The 18,947-nt window shown below is 45.7% G+C and overlaps 2 protein-coding genes across 5 annotated transcripts in view; both read right to left on the reverse strand.

Moving 5' to 3' along the window:
• TSG101 (tumor susceptibility 101) overlaps nucleotides 1–3,846 on the reverse strand; it is an 84,105-nt gene extending 80,259 nt beyond the window's left edge. Inside the window, exon 1 of the mRNA XM_019519691.1 lies at nucleotides 3,738–3,846. Coding sequence (XP_019375236.1) covers nucleotides 3,738–3,779 — 42 coding nt within the window. The 5' untranslated portion in view covers nucleotides 3,780–3,846. The remainder of the gene's footprint in view (nucleotides 1–3,737) is intronic.
• Nucleotides 3,847–6,012: 2,166 nt separating this feature from the next.
• UEVLD (UEV and lactate/malate dehyrogenase domains) overlaps nucleotides 6,013–18,947 on the reverse strand; it is a 43,620-nt gene continuing 30,685 nt past the window's right edge. For 3 of the 4 annotated variants that reach the window (XM_019519688.1, XM_019519686.1, XM_019519687.1), the window contains exons 9-12: nucleotides 17,895–18,068; nucleotides 12,880–12,964; nucleotides 10,799–10,922; nucleotides 6,013–7,818 (exon numbers count right to left, since the gene is read on the reverse strand). In XM_019519688.1, coding sequence (XP_019375233.1) covers nucleotides 7,654–7,818; nucleotides 10,799–10,922; nucleotides 12,880–12,964; nucleotides 17,895–18,068 — 548 coding nt within the window. In that variant the 3' untranslated portion in view covers nucleotides 6,013–7,653. The remainder of the gene's footprint in view (nucleotides 7,819–10,798; nucleotides 10,923–12,879; nucleotides 12,965–17,894; nucleotides 18,069–18,947) is intronic. The other variant, XM_019519689.1, reaches the window with a different exon arrangement.

Below are 18,947 nucleotides of genomic sequence, written 5' to 3' on the forward strand. Positions count from 1 at the left end.
CCTGAGAAAATAAGCATCTACTAAAATTATTATCTACATTTATTAACCTGGACTAATACTTAAAATTATAAAAACTTTTTTCAGTCTGGAACCTCAAAATAGACTAGACATCAGACTCCTATTCGACTTATCAAGAAACAAACACAGAGAGAGGGGAAGCAATTTGCTCCAAGTCGGGCAACAAGTCAGATACAGAAAGTAAATATTTATCCGAAGGGGGAAATAAACCTTAATAGTCACTCAACCTATTCATAAACATTATTGTTATACATAGTTATAATTCTTCGCTTGGTATGAGGATGAGTCTTGCAGGTATTTGGAAGATGTTCAACATGTATAATTAATAATTATATAGCTACTGTAAATATGTCTCTTTGAAAGTGAGCTTAAAGTAAAAATAAAATATTACAACAACTATTTTCTCTTCCTAATAGGTGAACAGCCATTTTCACTGAATTCATCTCCTGTGAAACAGGATGAAGTGATTTGCGTGTGATCTGATCAACACTTCCAATCTATACTTCTAATCTCCACAATGATGAACAGAAACTAGTGCTGCACATTTTGCTGTTCAGGTTTTCCTTCTTGCAAGAAATTTAAATGATAAATAGATCACTTTCCTGTGGATTTTTAAACGATTACATGATATCTAATTTCATTAAAAAACTCAGAACATGAATACCTACTGCAGTGGTGCTCAACCTTGTTAGACTTGAGGCACACCTCAGAAAATGTCAGCTTAGTTTTCATTTGTTTTTTGACTAATCATTCTTTTGTTACAAGGAACTGAGAAAGAACGTAACAGGTCAGACTGTTTTTGGTATCTCTGGTTTTATCTTGTGAATGATGTTTGCACACCTAATAGTACTAACAGGGTTTGGCACCTCACAGCACCCTTGAAAGGATCTAAGTGTACTTGTGTTGAGAATCATAGGCCTACTGAGTCAGACTATAGGTACATCTATCTCAGCATCCTGTCATTCACAGTGGAAGAGACCAGATGCCAAGGGAAACATTATTTACAGATGTCCCATGCCCCTCCCCACTACAACTTCCAGGTTGCACCCCTAGCATATTTAATGCCACTGATTGTAGATGCTCATCTACCTAGGGATATACTTACACTGCAGTGAGACTAAATAATTTGCATGGATTGGTCAACACAGCATGAAGAGCACATTTCATGGATATTTCCTGGATGTGATCAGTTGGCCCCACCCCTCAGCACTATTGGTAGAGAGGCCCTGGCAGGGAGTGCCATCTTATCTGCTGTCTGCCCTTTGTGTAGCCCTGCCCCGCGGCACTAATTGGTGGAGAGGCCCTGGAGGTGGGGAAGAAAGGATCAAGGGGCAGCCACCATCTTGTCTGCTGCCCTTTTGTGCTGCCCTGCCAGCCAGTGCCTTCTCCCCCTGGGGTGATTAGCAAGGCTGGGGCTAGGCAGCATTGACTGCCAGCTACCACTGGGGAGGCCAGCATTTCATTTTTAAGTGTTTTATTTAAAGTTGATTTTGCAGACAATCCTGGATTGTGTGGTTTCCGCAAAATCATGAATTGAGTAGACCCCTGCGTATACCTAAGACATAAATGGCAATGATAAATTCCTGGCCTGATCTCTCTGAAAAGTAAACAAGTCATGCATAGCATACACCTAACATGAAAAACCCTTTCATTATTACAACACAGTTCAACTTTCTAATATGGCAGTGCCTAGGTTGCACAGAAGACTGGCTCTGCTAAACTTCGACACTGGTCCTCAGGTTCTGGAGCAGGATCGAGAACTTTATCTTGCAGACTCTTAAGACTGCAGACTACAAGATGCAATGCCATCCTAACTAGTCTGGGTACAACTACAAGTACCATTGGATTAGCAAAGCACTCAGCCAAGTACAGTGACCACAGAGCTTGACCCAGGCTTACTAAAGTGTCCCTGCCAAGCAGCACACTATGCCACATACACGTATTCTTAAGCAGGTCTTCTTTAAGGCTAACTGAAGGACCCAATCAATTCCCTGCATGACTGGTAATACTAGTATGCGCAGTGCAATTAACCTGGGAAAACAAATCTCAAAGTTTGAGCTTTTGTCTGTCAGGTCAATTGACAATAAGTAATAAATTGTCACAAGGAAAGATATTATTACATCTTCCTAAAAATCCATGACAGTAGCTACTCTAAGACAGGGGAGTCAACCTCACCCAGCCCTGGGTTAGCTTGCTCAGTGCCTGATTTTAAAACAGGGTTTCTTAAAGTATGAGGGGAGAAAGGAAGACCTGCCTTTACCCTGTGTCTGCAATTACTGGACACGGGAAGAAACTGGTCCCTGCTGAGGACCTTTAGTCACTAGGGCTATGTCCAGATGAGCACAGCCATGTATAACACCATACACACCGTCCATTAAGGTGTTTCCCACACTGCTACCTTGCAGCATGACGGTTTTTACTGACCCCAGGATCTGCTGCGTGGGGAAAAAAGTGAGGCAGTGCACGTGGCTGCACTGTGCGCCATCCAAAACCAGAGCCTGGCCTGCCAGAGTCATGCTGCAGGAGCACTGTGGCTGCAGCTTCCCCAGCCCCCAGGTAAGGTTGCTGGCCGCAGCCTTCTCTACCCCACCTGGGGTAACCCACCATGTGCGGAGGGCACATGGCACAGGCACCCCCTGGGGACCAGCACACCAGTGTGATGCTGCTTCTTGTCCCTGGGAAACCAAATGCCTGTGCTTGTCTGGATGTGGCCTAGGAGTCAGTAATAGACTCCTACACTAAAAAACAGAAGACTGGTTTGATTCATATTTGAGCCAGATGTCAGAACTTTTCCTCGAAGCAAGCCCCTTGGACCTTACAGATGGGATAAACCCACTATCTCCCTAAGTACCTGTGGCTAAAAACAGAAACTCAGTTTAATCTGATACGGGCCAGCCTGAGATATAACCTGCATCAAAACAAATGAGACACTGTTTATACCAGAAGGCTGAAATGGCAATTAAGTTGTGACCGTTCAGAAGCAAAGTATTAACTTGCATACTTCTCAGGCATTTTGCGTGGGACAACAGGCTCCTCTCTAAGTACTGGGGTTTGCTGCAAAGCAAAGCTCAAACTGGAATGCATCTGGTTGCCTGTTTCTAGCCGTAAGTCTACATTTACTGCATGGTGGTCACTCCAAGCTGAATCCAGCGGGTGGGGGCAGGTGGCTCCATCTGAATCCAACCTGTTTTTAGCTCACTAGGCCGGGGCATGTTTTCCTGAACCTTCTCTGTTCACATCTCCAGGCAATGCTTCCCTGGGCAGTGCTTGCTGGCTCCTTGGACTCACTCGAGCACCACCAAGCACTCCCCAGCACACTGTGCTCAGCGTCCCTACTTGGCGCACTTGCTTTGAACCCATGACCTCACTCCCATCAGGGTTTCCTGCAGCAGTCCCCCAAAGCCAGCTAATATACCCAATAGCCCCCCGTCCATGGGCACTAACCCTGTGTTAGGTTTATGCTCAGACAGACCTGTTTGGAGCCTGGGAGGTCTCCAAATTCACAGCGCAATCTGTCCTTCCCCTCCCTCTCCTGTGCACCACCGTCCCAGAGCAACACGAGGAAGGGGGCCGGCCCTGCTGAGCCCCTCGGCTCCCAGAGCGGCTGCTCCGCGCCCCCCGAACGCTGGGCTGGCGGCTCCAGCGGGCGCAGCCCCCACCCCGGCTGGTTGCTACGGCAAAGCCTCGCGCCGGGCGCGGAGGCCAGCGGCGCGCCGTACCTTGCCGAGCATCTTCTTCAGCTGGCTCTCGGACAGCGCCATGGCAGCCCCGCCACTAGCGCACCCGCGCGGAGAAACCCGCGGCCTAGCTCGATCACTCGCTCTTCCGTCCTCCCCCTCCTGGCCCCCCACCGACACCGGAAGCTGGCGGCGCTTCCGTCGGCCCCACTTCCGCCGCGCCTGCGCGTCACCTCATCATGTGATGGCGGGTTCGGGAGGGGGCTCCACCAGCCCAGTCGGTGGGGTGGATGGTCACGTGCCTCTGCGGCCAATGATTGAGGTGCTGCTCTAATAAGTAGCCTCGCCCCCGTGTGACCTCAGGGGAGGGGGGAGAGCGATTGGAAGCTGTGGAGCTGGGCCTCAGTCTTCCCAGCTGTAAAATGGGGGCAATGAGGCCCCGCCTCCCTGGAGAAAGGCCCAAAGAGTTTTAGGGGGCAGCTCAGGCAGAGAGACAGCAGGGTTTCAGCTGTTAGCATTTTACTGCTGCTACCTGCTTTTTTAAAACATGGCCCCAGGTGCAGGCAGTTTGGTCTTGGCTGCAGGAGTGCTGCATAGGAGGGGAATGCACCCTCCCCCTAGTACCCCATTACATCTTCCTACCTCTGAAAATAAGGCCAGCTCATGGTCTTCAAAATGGCCCTATTACACAGCACTGCCAAATGGGCAGAGCAGCCCCTGCTCCTGATGTTTCCCTCTACTCTGCCCTGGGGAGGGGGAGGGAGCAGGGTTGGTGGGGGCACACATCTGGAGTGCTCTATGCAGTTTACTCCCCCCCACTACAGAAAGGATGTGGACAAGTTGGAGAGAATCTAGCAGAGGGCAAGAAAAAAGGTTCCCAAGGCTAGGGCACATGGGTTGTGAGGCAAGGCTGAGGGAATTGGCCTTATTTAGGCTGTAGACGAGACGACTGAGTGGTTAACAGTAGCCTTCAACTATCTGAAGGGGGGGGGGGTCCAAAAAGGATGGAGCTAAACCAGGGCTGGGCAACCCACAGCATGTGTTGCAGAGCTGTTTTGCTCAGCTCACTACCACGGGGCTGGGCTCTGGCCAGTTGCTGCCAGCCACGGAACCCAGGCTGCTCTTTACAAGGTAGACATTGCAGTTTTTTTTGGCACCCTGGCCAAAAATGTTGCCTACCCCCAAGTTAGACTGTTCTCAGTGATGACAGAACAAGGAACAATAGTCTCAAGTTGCAGCAAGGGAGGTTTAAGTAGGCTATTAGGAAAAACTCTCACTAGGAAGGTGATGAAGCACTGGAACAGGTTACCTACAGAGGTGAAGGACTCTCCATCCTTGGAGTTTAATGCCTGGCTTGACAAAGCCCTGGCTGGAATGATCTACTTGGGGATGGTGCTACTTTGAGGAGGGAGTTGGACTAGATGACCTCCTGAGGTCTCTTCCAACCCAACAAGTCATTCCAAAATTGATACCCCCAGTTGAAGCAGCAGCCTAGTATACAAGATGATGAATTAAACCAAAAAAAACAGCAGTACACATATCCTTTATTGCTATTGGTCAGCACTCTGCTGAACATTATTTCTTGCAAGTGTTCCATGTACAATGTAAGCAGCCAGACATGATCATTAACCACAAAGTTAAAGAACCGAAGTACAAATCACATGTTCTGCTGATTTAGGATTATTAACATGCACAAATAATACCTTCCAGAAGAATACTGTCACCTTAGTCCACCACATGCTGGTTTTAATTGAGAATACTCAGTGCACCCACTTGAATTAGTTTTCCTGTAGGCAGGTCTATTACACTTTTGAGTCACTTTTCCAAGAAGGACTCCCCTTTTCATAACCATTTTATTTAAAACCACAAAAATAATTGTTAGACTTGGAGAACAAGATATATAAACCATGATTTAAAAACCGTATTGGGGAAAGCAGTTGAACATATGAATTGCACGACTATCTACATGAACAGAAATATCAACATTAGAATTTTACAGCAATACACCAATCCTTAGGCAGCGGTTTGCAGACGACCAAACAGAACATGCCACTTTAGCAATACTATGTGCATTTAAGATAAACTTTACGTAGCGTTTCTGAAGAACAGGTAACCTTTCATCTTAAAAAAAAAAAGGCATTTCGAAACTATTCTTCGTCTGAGAAACAAATGCCATTTTTAAAGCTGTGATACTTTGGTCATTTTTAAATAAAAACTCCATTGGGACTAAAGAATGGTATTTTAAAATAACTGGGGGAGTTTACTAATAAATGTTATGATACATGTACTGTTATCTTAAAAAAAACCAACCCAAAAATAAAAAACTACTGCAATGTTTAATAAAATATGCTACAATATTAAATGTAGTGCATCACTCCAGCCACAAAACCCTCTACAACATATTGCAATGCAAAATACCCTAAGAAAAATTCAATTATTACTCACTTAAGATTTTTCAAAAGTGAAAATAGTCCAGCTATTTTTTTACAACCAGATAAACCAGCTAAGTTTATATGACAACCAGCTTGAGATATAGCATTGATCAAAATAAACAGAATTCTCATAAACTATGAAACTGAGAAAAATGGTTGTTTTCTTTTTTGCTTACAATTCTGAGAACTCTCAGCATACCACATCTCCCACTAAGACCAAAGAAAGGGCTCAATCCTGCTCAGGGATCAACAGAAACAACTCACATCAGTTGTACAAAATGACTTTCAAATGGAAGCTGAGGGTACTCAGCCATTGCAAGACAGCATCTTTGCAAGGAACAAGCCAGTAGAGCTTCACTTAAAGCATTCATACATTGCATCTTTGCTGACAAAATTTCATCCCTGTTTCAACACTTGAAGTGTTGAGTCCAATTCTTACGTCCTAAAAGCAAGAGCAAAGCCCACATTTCTCCCTTATGCTTGGTATCATTAATACTTTAATATAAAGGTCTTTCTTTTAGAAGGGTATCTGGTTTAATAAGAGAAAAGTCATCTGTCCCAAATGGTTTATTTTAAAATCAGAACATCCTTTTATACGAAACCTCAACCACTTTTGTTTATAGGTGTCTCCCTACGCAGAATTAGCTTCCTGCCCCATACATCTTATTCCTTAGATGCCTTATCTAAAGCTCAGTGACTTCATAGTCAGATAATATGATTCATTATTACCCTGTCACAAACATCTCTACACTCCAAAGAGTATTTGAACTAATGCTACATCTTTTGGAGTGCCTGCTGTGAGTTTAAAAAGGTAGTTCTAATCTTTCAGATACTTTAATGCTACACGCTACAAAACAACAATAGTACCTTCTAGGGGAAAGTTTCAGGCACAATTAGATGAACAAAAAAAACCTACATTCATATGCAATGTCCAGAAGTTCAAGTTTGGAGGTATTATTAAAAATATATATTTTTATAGCCATGTGATGGAATGGAATTTGGTTACATAAAAGACGATAAAGTGCATTAACCTTCACTGTGTCTGCTTATAAGCAGGCTTTATTGTGCCTGTCGGTCAATTACTTCCTGCAGTGAAAAGCTGGTGTGAGATGGTGTTGGTCAGTCTCTGCACACTGAAAGTTAGCAGAGGGTGGCTCTCCACATATACTGAAAGAATACCCAAGCAGCTGGTTAAGTTGATGTCACCGCCCCATCCCCCAATGAATTTATGCACCATGCAGGCCTGATTCTTAAGTTAATGATGAAGAAGGCAGGCAAAATTGCTTAGGTTTTGATGAGACGTTTTTGTATATTACCTTCATTTTGATTAAGAAAACACACATAATAGAAATTCTTAATTTATGGTTGTGGTGTGCTGTGTTAAAGAGATTAAAAAGAGCTTTGTAGGAATGACGAACTTGTGAAAGGAAATCAGACAACTGTACTGTTTACAAAGATTTAACAGCAACCCTTTCTCCTTAGCAAATCCAACGCTGTCATAAGCAGATGTCAGGACTTCATCATGTTTAAAGTTTCAATTGCTGCTGAAGGTCATGAATTGATGAGGCACTGTTTTGTAGTTTCGCTGCCACCAGCTCCTCTTTCTCTGGCGTGATCATTTCAATCACACCATTGGTTCCAAGAATACAAGGCATACTTAAAAATACTTCACTGTTTATATTGCAGCACCCCTGGAATTGTGCAAACAGTAAAGGACTGTTAATGCAGCTGTTTTTGAATACTGTGCATCTTTAGAAACCTCTTCTAATTCTATGCCCTATGGAATTAGGTGAATTAAGATAGTTAAAATTCAACTAAGCAAGATGTTCTTTGTTTAGCAGATAAGCATAGCTTAAATTTTATTTATTTAGAATAACATATAGTAATTTATGCTATGCAAGATCTGTGCCTTATTGCAGTTAAGTGTTTAGGGTTTCTTAGGCCTTTTGTATATTTAAACAACATATTTATCTTAGCAAATCTCAATGGTGGAGACAAAGCTTATCACAACAAAAGAACACTTTTTGCCAGCAGAGCTTAAACCAGTTCTCCAGATGGTGCAAGCTATATTATCAGGATTTTTTCCCCTCTAGTACAAGGGTTCTCACAACCTTTTTTAGATTCAAGGTATCCCTTGAAAAATGACAGCTCTTACTTAACTCGGGGCGGGGGGGAGGGGGTGGCAGGGGTTATCTACAGAAAATACTGAGGAAGTTTTTTGTTGCAAAGAATCCAACAATACACTGATACACGAAACATAGGAAAATTTCTGGATCGTGGTAATCGCCATGCTCCAGCAGACTATTAATTGAGTCTGCTCCAAGGAGCTGGAATTACAGCACATCGGAGCAGCCTCCCTGCTCATGTACAGGCACCCTGTATAGGTTTATTCTGTGAATCACGTTTGCACATCTAACAATGCTAAGACTACATGGCACCCCAGAGCACCCCTGAAAGGATCTCAAGGCACCCCAGGGTGCCATAGATCTAGTATAACTGCATCTCCATTAACTTTACTGATTATGCGGAGAACAAAACTAAAAGCACACACCCTGTCTGACCAATGTGGCTATCCCAGCAAAATTTTTGGGTATAGAGCATGTATTAGTATATGAACATACACATTTGTATTCTGCAATTAAAATCACTAAAATTCAAGTGAAGATTAAAATAGTTGCCTCACATTTTTTAGGGTAAAATAATGTGTGTCCACATGCGTAAAGTTTTAGGTTGTGCAGACAATACGTGGGTCCAGTTAAAAGGCATCATTAGGACATTTCTGCAGAGGAGTAGCTATTTAACAGAAACTTCATATGATAATAAGAGAAGGTAATTTAATAAGCATCTGTAGGTCATAAAACAGTAATCACAGCCTTTGTTCCATTTTGTTTGAAATCTTACAGTCATCCCTTAGAAGGAAATTTCCAATTTTCAAAATAGGAATTAACGGTTACTAAAGGGAAATATTTCTTCACAATGTTTACTTCCTAATATAAATAACATTGTTCAGTTAATACGTCTAGGATAAAGTTTGAAGTCTAACATGATTTTGTTTAAACAGTTTCTAGAAAGTAAGAACACTGTAGACAATACTATTTCTCAGTTTTATCAAATATAGTACTAAAAGAAAGACTATATCAGATTCCTGTAGAGAGAGCTGAAAATGTTTGGTGCTTTAGAAAACTTGCAGTCAGCATCAAGCACTTTGAAACCAAGACACACCTACCTGTGATATTTACCAAAACCAACTATATCACAGCCTGTGAACCATTTGCATAACAAGGGGTGGCCAAAAGGGGCACTATCCTTGATGCCAAATTTGAAAAGGCTACTTGAAAAGGCCATGCCCCCACAGCTCACTCATGCAAAGAACTCCAAAACAGTCCCCCAGCTGCTGTTTTAAGAGCAACAGTCCAGATGGGTATAGCACACGCAGTGGCAGCAGTTGTTCGGCTGGGACTGGTGCAAGTAAAACCAGCCCTGCCTCCTCTCCCCCACCCCCATTCTTAGAGAACCTTCCCTGCAACTTGTGCCTCTCCTGCTCTTAGAAACCACATGCTCACTAGAGCTATGAGAAACAGCTGTGTTTTGATTTGGTTTTGGATTCAGCTGTTTTGGAGGACAGTGATTCATGTCGCTGTTTCATTTCAGCCGAATTCGCTTCAGAGATTCGGCTCTACCAAATCTCCTCCGAATCTTTTTCGAACATGCTGCAAGGGAAGCTTTGCATAGCCCTACCCAGCCAGGAGGAGCTGTGGGTGGCTCGGCCAGGGGAGGAGGAGGGCCACTGCCCTCCGTGCAGGCAAAGAGACCCCCACGTGGATCTCTGATCCCCGTCACGTTGGGTCGCAGGACAGGGAAGCAGCACAGAGTGGTGAGCAAGTCTGCTGGTCCCTGCCGCATGACTCTGCTGCACAGGGAGCAGAGACCTGTGCAGGGGGTCTCCTCACTACCGCTGCCCTCCCCATGCAGCCCCACATCACTGGGACAGCATGGGACAGGCAGCGGCAGCGAGGAGACCCCTGGTGCAGATTTCTGCTCCCTGTGGAGCTGAGTCGCACTGCAGGGCAGCAATGCACAGCTGTTTCCTTGCAAGCCTGGCTCTGAAATGTTGAAATTTTCCGAAACATTTCAGATGCCTAGTTTTGTTTCAGAGATGTTTCTGTGCCTTCCATTTTGATTCAGATTCAGTGTTTCAGGCACCAAAGCAGCCCGAAACAACTCCAAAACAAAATGGCTTCCAAAATTTCGCACAACTCTAATGCTCACCCCTGCCCCCCAAACCCAACACAGTGTGTGATCCAGGCATCAAGTCCGCTTGTTACACCACTGCTTTGACTACTAGGAAGCTGGATGCCAGTACCAAGAATGATGCAGCACTCAACTACCCCAGTGTTGGGGGAGGGGGAAAAGGAAATAAAAAAAAAAAAACCAAAAAAACCCCCCAAAAAATCGATTTACAATCCTGTCCTCAAACTACAGCCAAAAGAGTAGCAGATTCTTGTTCATTCTGATTAGTGCTAAAAACTGGTGTCAGAAGAAAGTAATAGAAATGATACAACTGTAGAATTGTTGGACTAAGCTAACATCTCTGTTCTGCTAAAGTTAAAATGTCACGCTAGGTATGATGGATATGATGACAATTAACGGAAAAAGAAATATCATATTTACCTTTGCCAGAGTGGATACAGAATGAACCTTTCTTCTATCTTTCAATATACTTTCAATCAGGTCAGCTATTGATAATGCAACAGACAAAGACCTTTGACCTTTTCCCTTAAGAACTTCCATGGCTCTATATAAAGAAGAAAAAAAGAAAAACATGTGGCAGAAAAACATCCTTTCTTCAATTGTCCAAAATATTTTATGGACACATAAGAAAGAATATTGCATAACATGAGCCTCAGTCTCAGCCTCTGAAGAAAATAGATCCTTAAATTCCTGTTTCCCTAAATCTACAAAGATTAGGGCTTTTCATTTGCTGCATACAACTGGCACAAATTTGGCCAGCCAAACAAGCAAATGGCAGATAACTATTTTCTTAATTTCTATGAAGAGTGTGTCCCTTTCACTGCAGTGCATACATCTGTGATTAAAGAAATACTCCTGAACCTCAGAAGGAAGGTAACTAACTTGGAGTAATTTATTAATACAAGTAGCATGGCACACTACACCACCAGAGAAATGCTGATAGTAAGTTTTTCCATGTTAGGGAAACTACGTGTTTTTGAGGACCATACTCATTCAGTTAACATCATCACTCAAGATCCCACCCAATATCCTCATAATGGCTGAATACAGGATTGCAGGTACAGTGGAGCAAATGCCCCACGTCTGCTATGGTAACTGAGAAGGCCCAGTATGAACCTTGTACAGACCAGCTAACAGAATTCCAATAAGCCTACAACAAGGGCTAGAAAATTGGGAAGAGATTTTGAATTGCTTAAAGTGGGGGTGTACCAGTAGAGATTTTTGGGACCGATACAGATATCCGATTTTTAAGGAGGCATAGTCGGCTAATACCAATCTGATTTCCAATATAGTGTGGAGAGCTGCCTCCAGCTGGTAAGTCCATTGTAGTGGAAGGGGTGGGGGGCAGATTAATCTCCCCCTGACGTGAGGGAGGGGACAAGGGTAGGTGCTGCCCAGCTGGGGCAGCGTGGGGTGCAGGACAGAGGCGCAGCTCGTTGGGGGGCTGGGGGAGGGGAGGTGGCATGGCTCCCACCGTTGCTTGCATCCTGGGGGGGAAGGGAGAGAATGGGACGCATGCCCCTGGATCTCTGCAGGATGAGTGGGTGGGCTGCAGCTGCAGGCTGGAGGCAGGCTCTTTTCACCAGGGCTTGGGCTCGAGGCAGGGGCTACAGAAGGGGCTGCAGCCACCCCAAATCTTGCCGGAGCTCCATCCTAGTGCAGCCACGCGTCTGGCTCTTCCCAGCTCAACCCCCGTCTCCCCCATGTGCTGGGAAAAGCCAGAGCTGTGCCGGGCACGCGGTAGCGGTGCTGGAAGGGAGCAACAGCGAAATTTGGCTGTAGCCCCCTCTATAGGCCTGGCTCCGAGCCCAGCCCCCAGCAAGAAGAGCCCGGCTTCAGCCCGCACTGTACAGATCTGAGGGGCCCACATCCCTGCCCCCCCACCTGGGTGCAAGCAGCAGTGGGAGCCCCTCCCCCGCAAGCCGTGCCTACATTCCATGCCCCAGCTGGGCAGCGCCTGCCCCTGCCCCCTCCCTCACCGTGGGGGGGATGGAAGGGTGGTGGGGGGGTTGATCTGCCCCTCCACATCCCTTCTCTCCCTCCTCCCTTTCCACCACAATGGACTGACCAGCTGGAGGCAGCTCTCCATGCTGCCAGACTCCACTCCTTGCTGCTCCAGTGCTGTGTTGCAGCTGTGTACATGCACTGGCATTTAGTGGCCAAATTATTAGCCCCATTGGGCCAATTTCCGATGCAGTCAATTTTCTTTATATTGGCACCAATCCGATAGTGGATCAATGTATCGGTGCACCGCTAGCTTAAAGGAAAGAGAGATAACCAACAATCTATTCTAGAGCTAACATAACTGGACCACACTGTTTATTCTCAGACCTACAAGACTAGTCTTTCCTTAGATGCACAATGTCTAGAAAGGATATGAACATTTTAGAGCAAATTTGCTCCTACGAGTAAAAATAAGTCAGATTATTCAGGGATTCAGTGCTCTACAGACAAGAAGCATACTTAATGTAAATGTAAATTTACTATTGTAGCCATGTTACCTGTTTGCTAACTGTTCCCTTGAATTATGATGCCATTTTGCTGCAGTTTGACATGTTGCTGAATTAGAACCGGTCCATGCAGGCACTAGGTAAAATAAACAGAAAAGAATGTTTTATCTCAATATATAACACTGATGAACACATTTTAAATTTTGTTTTCTATAGTGCGTGTTTTAATGCCCTGAACTTAGTTGCTACCTTTCTAAAGTTCACAGCAACTCCTTAAGCCCCACTGCAGAACTGGCTTGGAATCTTTATAGAAATACACCAAGGAATGTGGTAGCAAGTAGCTTATTGTCCAAACTAAAAGTGTATGTGTATGCACATGTGGAGATTACAGCTAGAGACTGGTTGGGATGCAAAGGAAGTCAGTTTTGTATTTGGCAGCCATTGGACCCAGAGCAGTGGCTTCAACAGAATTCGGCAGCAGGGGGCTCTGCTGCGCTGCAGGTGGGTGCCTGAGGCTCTCCCTAGGCTGTTTGTAAGTGGGTGGCAGGGAAAAGAATTGACAGAGACAGCAGGGTCCTAGTCCCCATCCCCCTCAGACCAGAACTGAGTCATTCTGGCCCCTTGCCAGAAAATATGTTGCCAAGCACAGTCATATACTATGAATGGACTTGCAGGAAGAAAGTGCCCTCAGCAGAGAGATATTTAAATACAAGGAAAAGGAGCACTGCTCAGAGGGACAAAATGTCAGTAGAGATAAACAATGCAGGCAACACACTGAGGGACATAGGGGTTAACAGCTGGAGTTAATAACTGGCCCAGGTAATGGGATAAGAATCCACAGTCTCTAGTGAGACCATGTTTAACACAATTCAGTCTAGCAGAAGGCAGGGCAAGGTGTCACCTTAGAGACTAACACAATGACATCTTACAATTCAGTCTGCGTACAATTTCCTGTTCAGCAATATCATGTTCAAGTTGGTTTTTAAAAGTAGGTCATTCTGCAAATCTATTCATAGTGTCTGATGAAGTAGGCTGTTACCTATGAAGGCTCACTAACTAGTTCAGAGGCATGTCTAAAGTGCCATCCCAGCCTACATTCTTCCTGACTTCACACTAATGTGGGCTAACCACCTTGTTTCTCTCCTGTGGGAGCAACTTTTGGAGAGGAGAAAGAAAATGCAGACACAAGGTGCAAGTATACCCTCCTTACACTGTAGCTTTCTAGCTAAGAAAACACTTTTAAAAAAGGACACTTAACAAGAAAACAGGGGTTCGGTGCAGGTAGTGTTCTTATCGATCCTTCCATCTCGGGCTACGGGCTGAGGAGAGAGGAGGATCGAGGTAGCGAACCAGAGACTGTGGCACTGGTGTCATCGGGAAGGCTTTGGCATCCATGACCACAGTCCACTCTTTGGTGAGAGAGGCAGTTTGCTGCTGGGAAGAGACAGCCTCCACCTCTCTCTGCTGGGAAGGAGGCTCTTCTCAGCCAGACAGGCTGACCTACTCCACCAGACTTTAAACTAAGCCTGCCGGGGGATGGGGAACTACTGCCACTGTTGGCCCACTGAGCAATCCTTGCAAAGCCAGCAGGCCAAGGCACTTAAGGGAGCCCACCCCTGCCCAAGCCCTGGAACAAACTCTAGGGAAGGCAAAGGGCCCCAAAGGGACACTTGCGTGCCTATACACAAATGCCAGGAGCTTGGGGAATAACCCCCCCCAACTTGTCCTCCTGCTTAATACAAATAATTATGATGTCATAGGGATAACAGAGACCTGGTGGGACTCCACCCATGACTGGGTACAGACGCCTATACCCTGTACAGGAGAGATCAAGTGGACAAAATGGGCGGGGGTGTAGCTCTCCATGAAAAGGAAAGCTATGCGTCCCTGCAAGCTGACATTGGCACCCAGGGTGGACTGGAGACCCTCTGGGTTAAAATCTGTGGGTAACACAGCACGGGGGACACAATAGTGGGAGTCTATTACAGACCCCCTACCCAGGATCAAGACCTTGACCAGGAGTTCACCAGGGAACCGGCTGAGGCTGCACACTCCCTGTGCATAGTTATCATGGGAGACTTCAACTACCCAGACATTGTGTGGGAACAGCACTCGGCCAAATCCGAGCGGTCACAAAACTTTCTCTCATGCGTGGATGAGCTCTGACACAGGAAGTCTATGGGTCGATGAGAGGTAAAGCGCTGCTCAACCTGGTACTGGCAACCGGGGAGGACCTAATGATCAAAGGGAAGCTGGGTGACAGTGACCACGAGCTGATCACCTTCACCATCCACCGAAACGCTGGCAAGTCAGTCAGCAATACAGAAGTCCTTGACTTCAGGAAAGCTGACTTTGACAACCTAAGGAGGCTTTGTCAGCTAGGCACTAAAGGGTGACAACCTAAAGGGAAGGGGAGTTCAGGACAAGTGGTTGCTTCTCAAGGGAGCAATCCTGGGTGCTGAAGCAAAGTCCATCCTGTCTCAGAGGAAAGGCAGAAAAAGGGCACGGCAGCCCCTTGGCTCTCCAGGGAACTGGCGGACCTCCTGCGTCTTAAAAAGGAAGACCTACAAACGATGGAGTACCGGAATCACCACCAAGGAGGAATACTCTGCACTGGTCCGGACCTGCAGGGAGCGAACCAGGCAAGCCAAAGCTGTGACAGAACTCCACCTAGCTACAAATATCAAGGACAATAAAAAGTCCTTTTTTTTAGATATGTGGGGAGCCAGAGGAAAAGCAAGGGCAATATTGGACCCCTGTTAAACCAGATGGGACAACTGACAACCAACACCCAGAAAAAAGCAAACTTGCTAAATGGGTATTTTGCATCAGTTTTTCACCAGTCGCATGGGATGCCCCTGCCCACTATGGGACAGGGAGGCCTGGGTAAGGGAGATTCCTTACCCTCCATCAATGTTGACCTCGTGAAGGAGCATCTTGAGAGGCTGGATACCTTCAAGTCAGCTGGCCCTGACAATCTACACCCCAGGGTACTCAAGGAGCTGGCGAGGATCATAGCTCAGCCCCTGACACGGATCTCTGAGAACTCTCGGTGCTCTGGTAAAGTGCCCAAAGACTGGAAGAAGGCCAACGTGGTACCTATCTTCAATAAAGGGAGGAAGGTGGATCCGGCAAACTACAGACCCATCAGGCTGACCTCTATCCCTGGGAAGATCCTAGAAAAGATTACCAAAGAGGCCATTCTCAACAGACTGGCTGACGGCAACATCCTGAGGGATAGTCAGCATGGGTTTGTTGCGGGTAGGTCTTGCTTGACCAATCTCATTTCCTTTTACAGCCAGGTGACCTATCACCTGGACAAGGGGGAAGAGATTGATGTCATATATCTTGACTTCGAAAAAGCCTTTGATCTAGTATCCCATGACCACCACTTGGCAAAACCAGCTAACAGCAGCCTTGGCCACACCACAATCTGCTGGCTGGGGAACTGGCTCTGTGGTCAGACCCAAAGGGTGGTGGTTGATGGAAGTCAATCGTCGTAGTGCCCTGTGACCAGTGGGGTCCCTCAAGGCTCTGTCCTAGGGTCCATACTATTTAACATCTTCATTAATGATGTAGACATTGGTGTCAGAAGCGGACTGGCCAAGTTCGCCAATGACACCAAACTCTGGGGTAAAGCATCCACACCTGAGGACAGGAGGGTGATCCAGGCAAGACCTTGACAAGCTCAGGAAATGGGTGGATGAGAACCTGACGGTGTTTAACACCGAAAAATGCAAGGTTCTCCACCTTGGGAGGAAATATCTGCAGCATGCTTATAGGCTCAGCAGTGCTATGCTGGCTAGCACTATGGAAGAAAGAGGCTTGGGGGTCGTCATCGACCACAAGATGAACATGAGCTACCAATGCAATGTTGCAGCTAGTAAAGCATCCATAGATGCTTCTCAAGCAAATCCCAGGATGTTATTCTCCTGTTGTACTTGGCCTTGGTGAGGCTGCAGCTGGAGTACTGTGTCCGGTTTTGGGCCCCACAATTAAAAAAGAATGTGGAGAAGCTTGAGAGAGTCCAGAGAAGAGCCATGCTCATGATCAGAGGTCAGGAAAACAGACCTTATGATGAGAGGCTGAGAGCCATGGGACTCTTCAGCCTGGAAAAGCACAGGCTCGGGGGGACCTGGTGGCCGCCTATAAGTTTATCAGGGCATTCACCAGGATCTGGGGGAATGTTGGTTCACCAGAGCACCCCAAGGAATGACAAGGTTGAACGGTCACAAACTCTTCCATGACCATTTCAGGCTGGACATAAGGAAGAACTTCTTTACTATCCAAGCCCCCCCAAGGTTTGGAACAGCCTGCCATCGGAGGTGGTTCAAGCACCTACTTTGAACACCTTCAAGAGACAACTGGATGTTTATCTTGCTGGGATCCTATGATCTCTGCTGACTTCCTGCCCCTGGGGCAGGAGGCTGGACTCAATCTTTCAAGGTCCTTTCCAGCTCTAATGTCTATGAATCTATTATCTATGTAATACATCAATAGATGCTCAACCATCAATGGAACAAAGGCTGCTGTTTCCATGCGAAGCAGCCATTTAAGCAAGCCTGCTACACATCTCTTCTGTCACTTTTGTTGTCCTACTTCCTTGTCACTACAAGTAGTCAGAAATCAACTTGCAGCTTTACTGCCTTTAGAATCAACTCACTTGGTCCTCAATAGTTCTTTCCTACATAACGACTCACTGCTTCCAGTTTTGCAAGAAGCCCTCACAATCCCAAACCCCTGGGGTGCCATTCTTGCTCTGCTATGTACTTTGGCAAATCAATCAAGACCTAACATGCAGAGCTGTGGAACAGACAGCTGTTGTTAGCATCTATGTGAACTGGGAGTTCAGCACCTCTTAAAATCTGGCACTTAAAGTACTCCAAAATTAGCAGCAGTCCACTATATATTCTACAATGTTGATTTCTCTTCCCAGAAAGACTGCTTCTTCAATACCTTTAACATAATAAGTTAAAAAAGAAGAAAAATAAATAGAAGCTGAAGTGTGGTCCACAAACCGTCAGCTGGATAGCCCCAATCTAAATCATAAAAACCTATCCTTTTACCTTTGCCTTCCCCTTGTTCACCAATAATCCAAGCCTCTTTTCCTACAGTCTGAGCTTTCAACAGGTTTGCGATGACATACTGGAACCTCTCAGTGTCCAGGTTGCAGCCAATTCCAACAACTCTGCTTTTGGGAAATGCACTCAGCTTCCATGATACATAGGTCATTATTTCCACTAAACAAGAGAGAAAAATATGTTGATAACATACAATCACTTCCAAAAGTTCAACACAAAGCAGGCTAGAATGTGTCTTCAAGAAACAAAATCAGGAGCCAGCTATTCACTTTTAAAGTATTAGCCTACATGACAACATCAAGTTTACTTGTCCCTAAAACACCAAGTCAAGCTTTTAAGATAACATGTCACAGCTTGAGTAAAGTAAGAGAGACCCAAATAAGTTAAAATTGTAAAACGCATCTAAAACAGGGTTTTTAATGAAATTGTTATCTACTTCTTTAGCTGGGAAAGGACTCATCCTCATCCTCCCATCAAACAATATTGCCTCAAAAAAAGTTTACTCCTCTTAATTTGCAAGTTTCTTCTCTCCACCCTTTGTTCTACTGAACAGCAACAAGGGGAGCATTTCAAATCACTTTATTAGTTTTAGTGTATGTGTAACAGCTCTGGTCCCTGTTATGGCTAAGGAATGCTGTTAGGATGGGGTCAGGGAACCAGCTTACCATGAAGAATCTGGTGGGGTTGAATGGCCACCAGAGAGGTCCATGTGTGGTCCAGGGTGAAAGAGCCAAACCCTGGCCAAACATGGTCACGTGCAGAGGGAGCAAGCCCTCGTTGGTCCGCGGGAGCTCCAGCAAACTAGAAAGGAGCCAGCACAGTCAGAAACCCAGAGAAGGTAACACACAGCCAGCTGAGAATGCTGTGTAAAACTCATGGAAATGCAGAGCCAGACTCCCTCAGCACCACCCTGGGGACCTGGTGGAGTGGTCCAGTAAGCCAAGCTCAGCAGCAGACTAGCGATGGATATGGAGTGAGTGAAGAGGAACTTGACCACCAAAAAGGACAATGAGGTTTCCATGAGGGTAATGAGTTAAG

Source organism: Gavialis gangeticus, unplaced genomic scaffold (genome assembly GCF_001723915.1).
Source record: "Gavialis gangeticus isolate Ggan-Ray unplaced genomic scaffold, GavGan_comp1, whole genome shotgun sequence".
NCBI lineage: Eukaryota > Metazoa > Chordata > Crocodylia > Gavialidae > Gavialis > Gavialis gangeticus.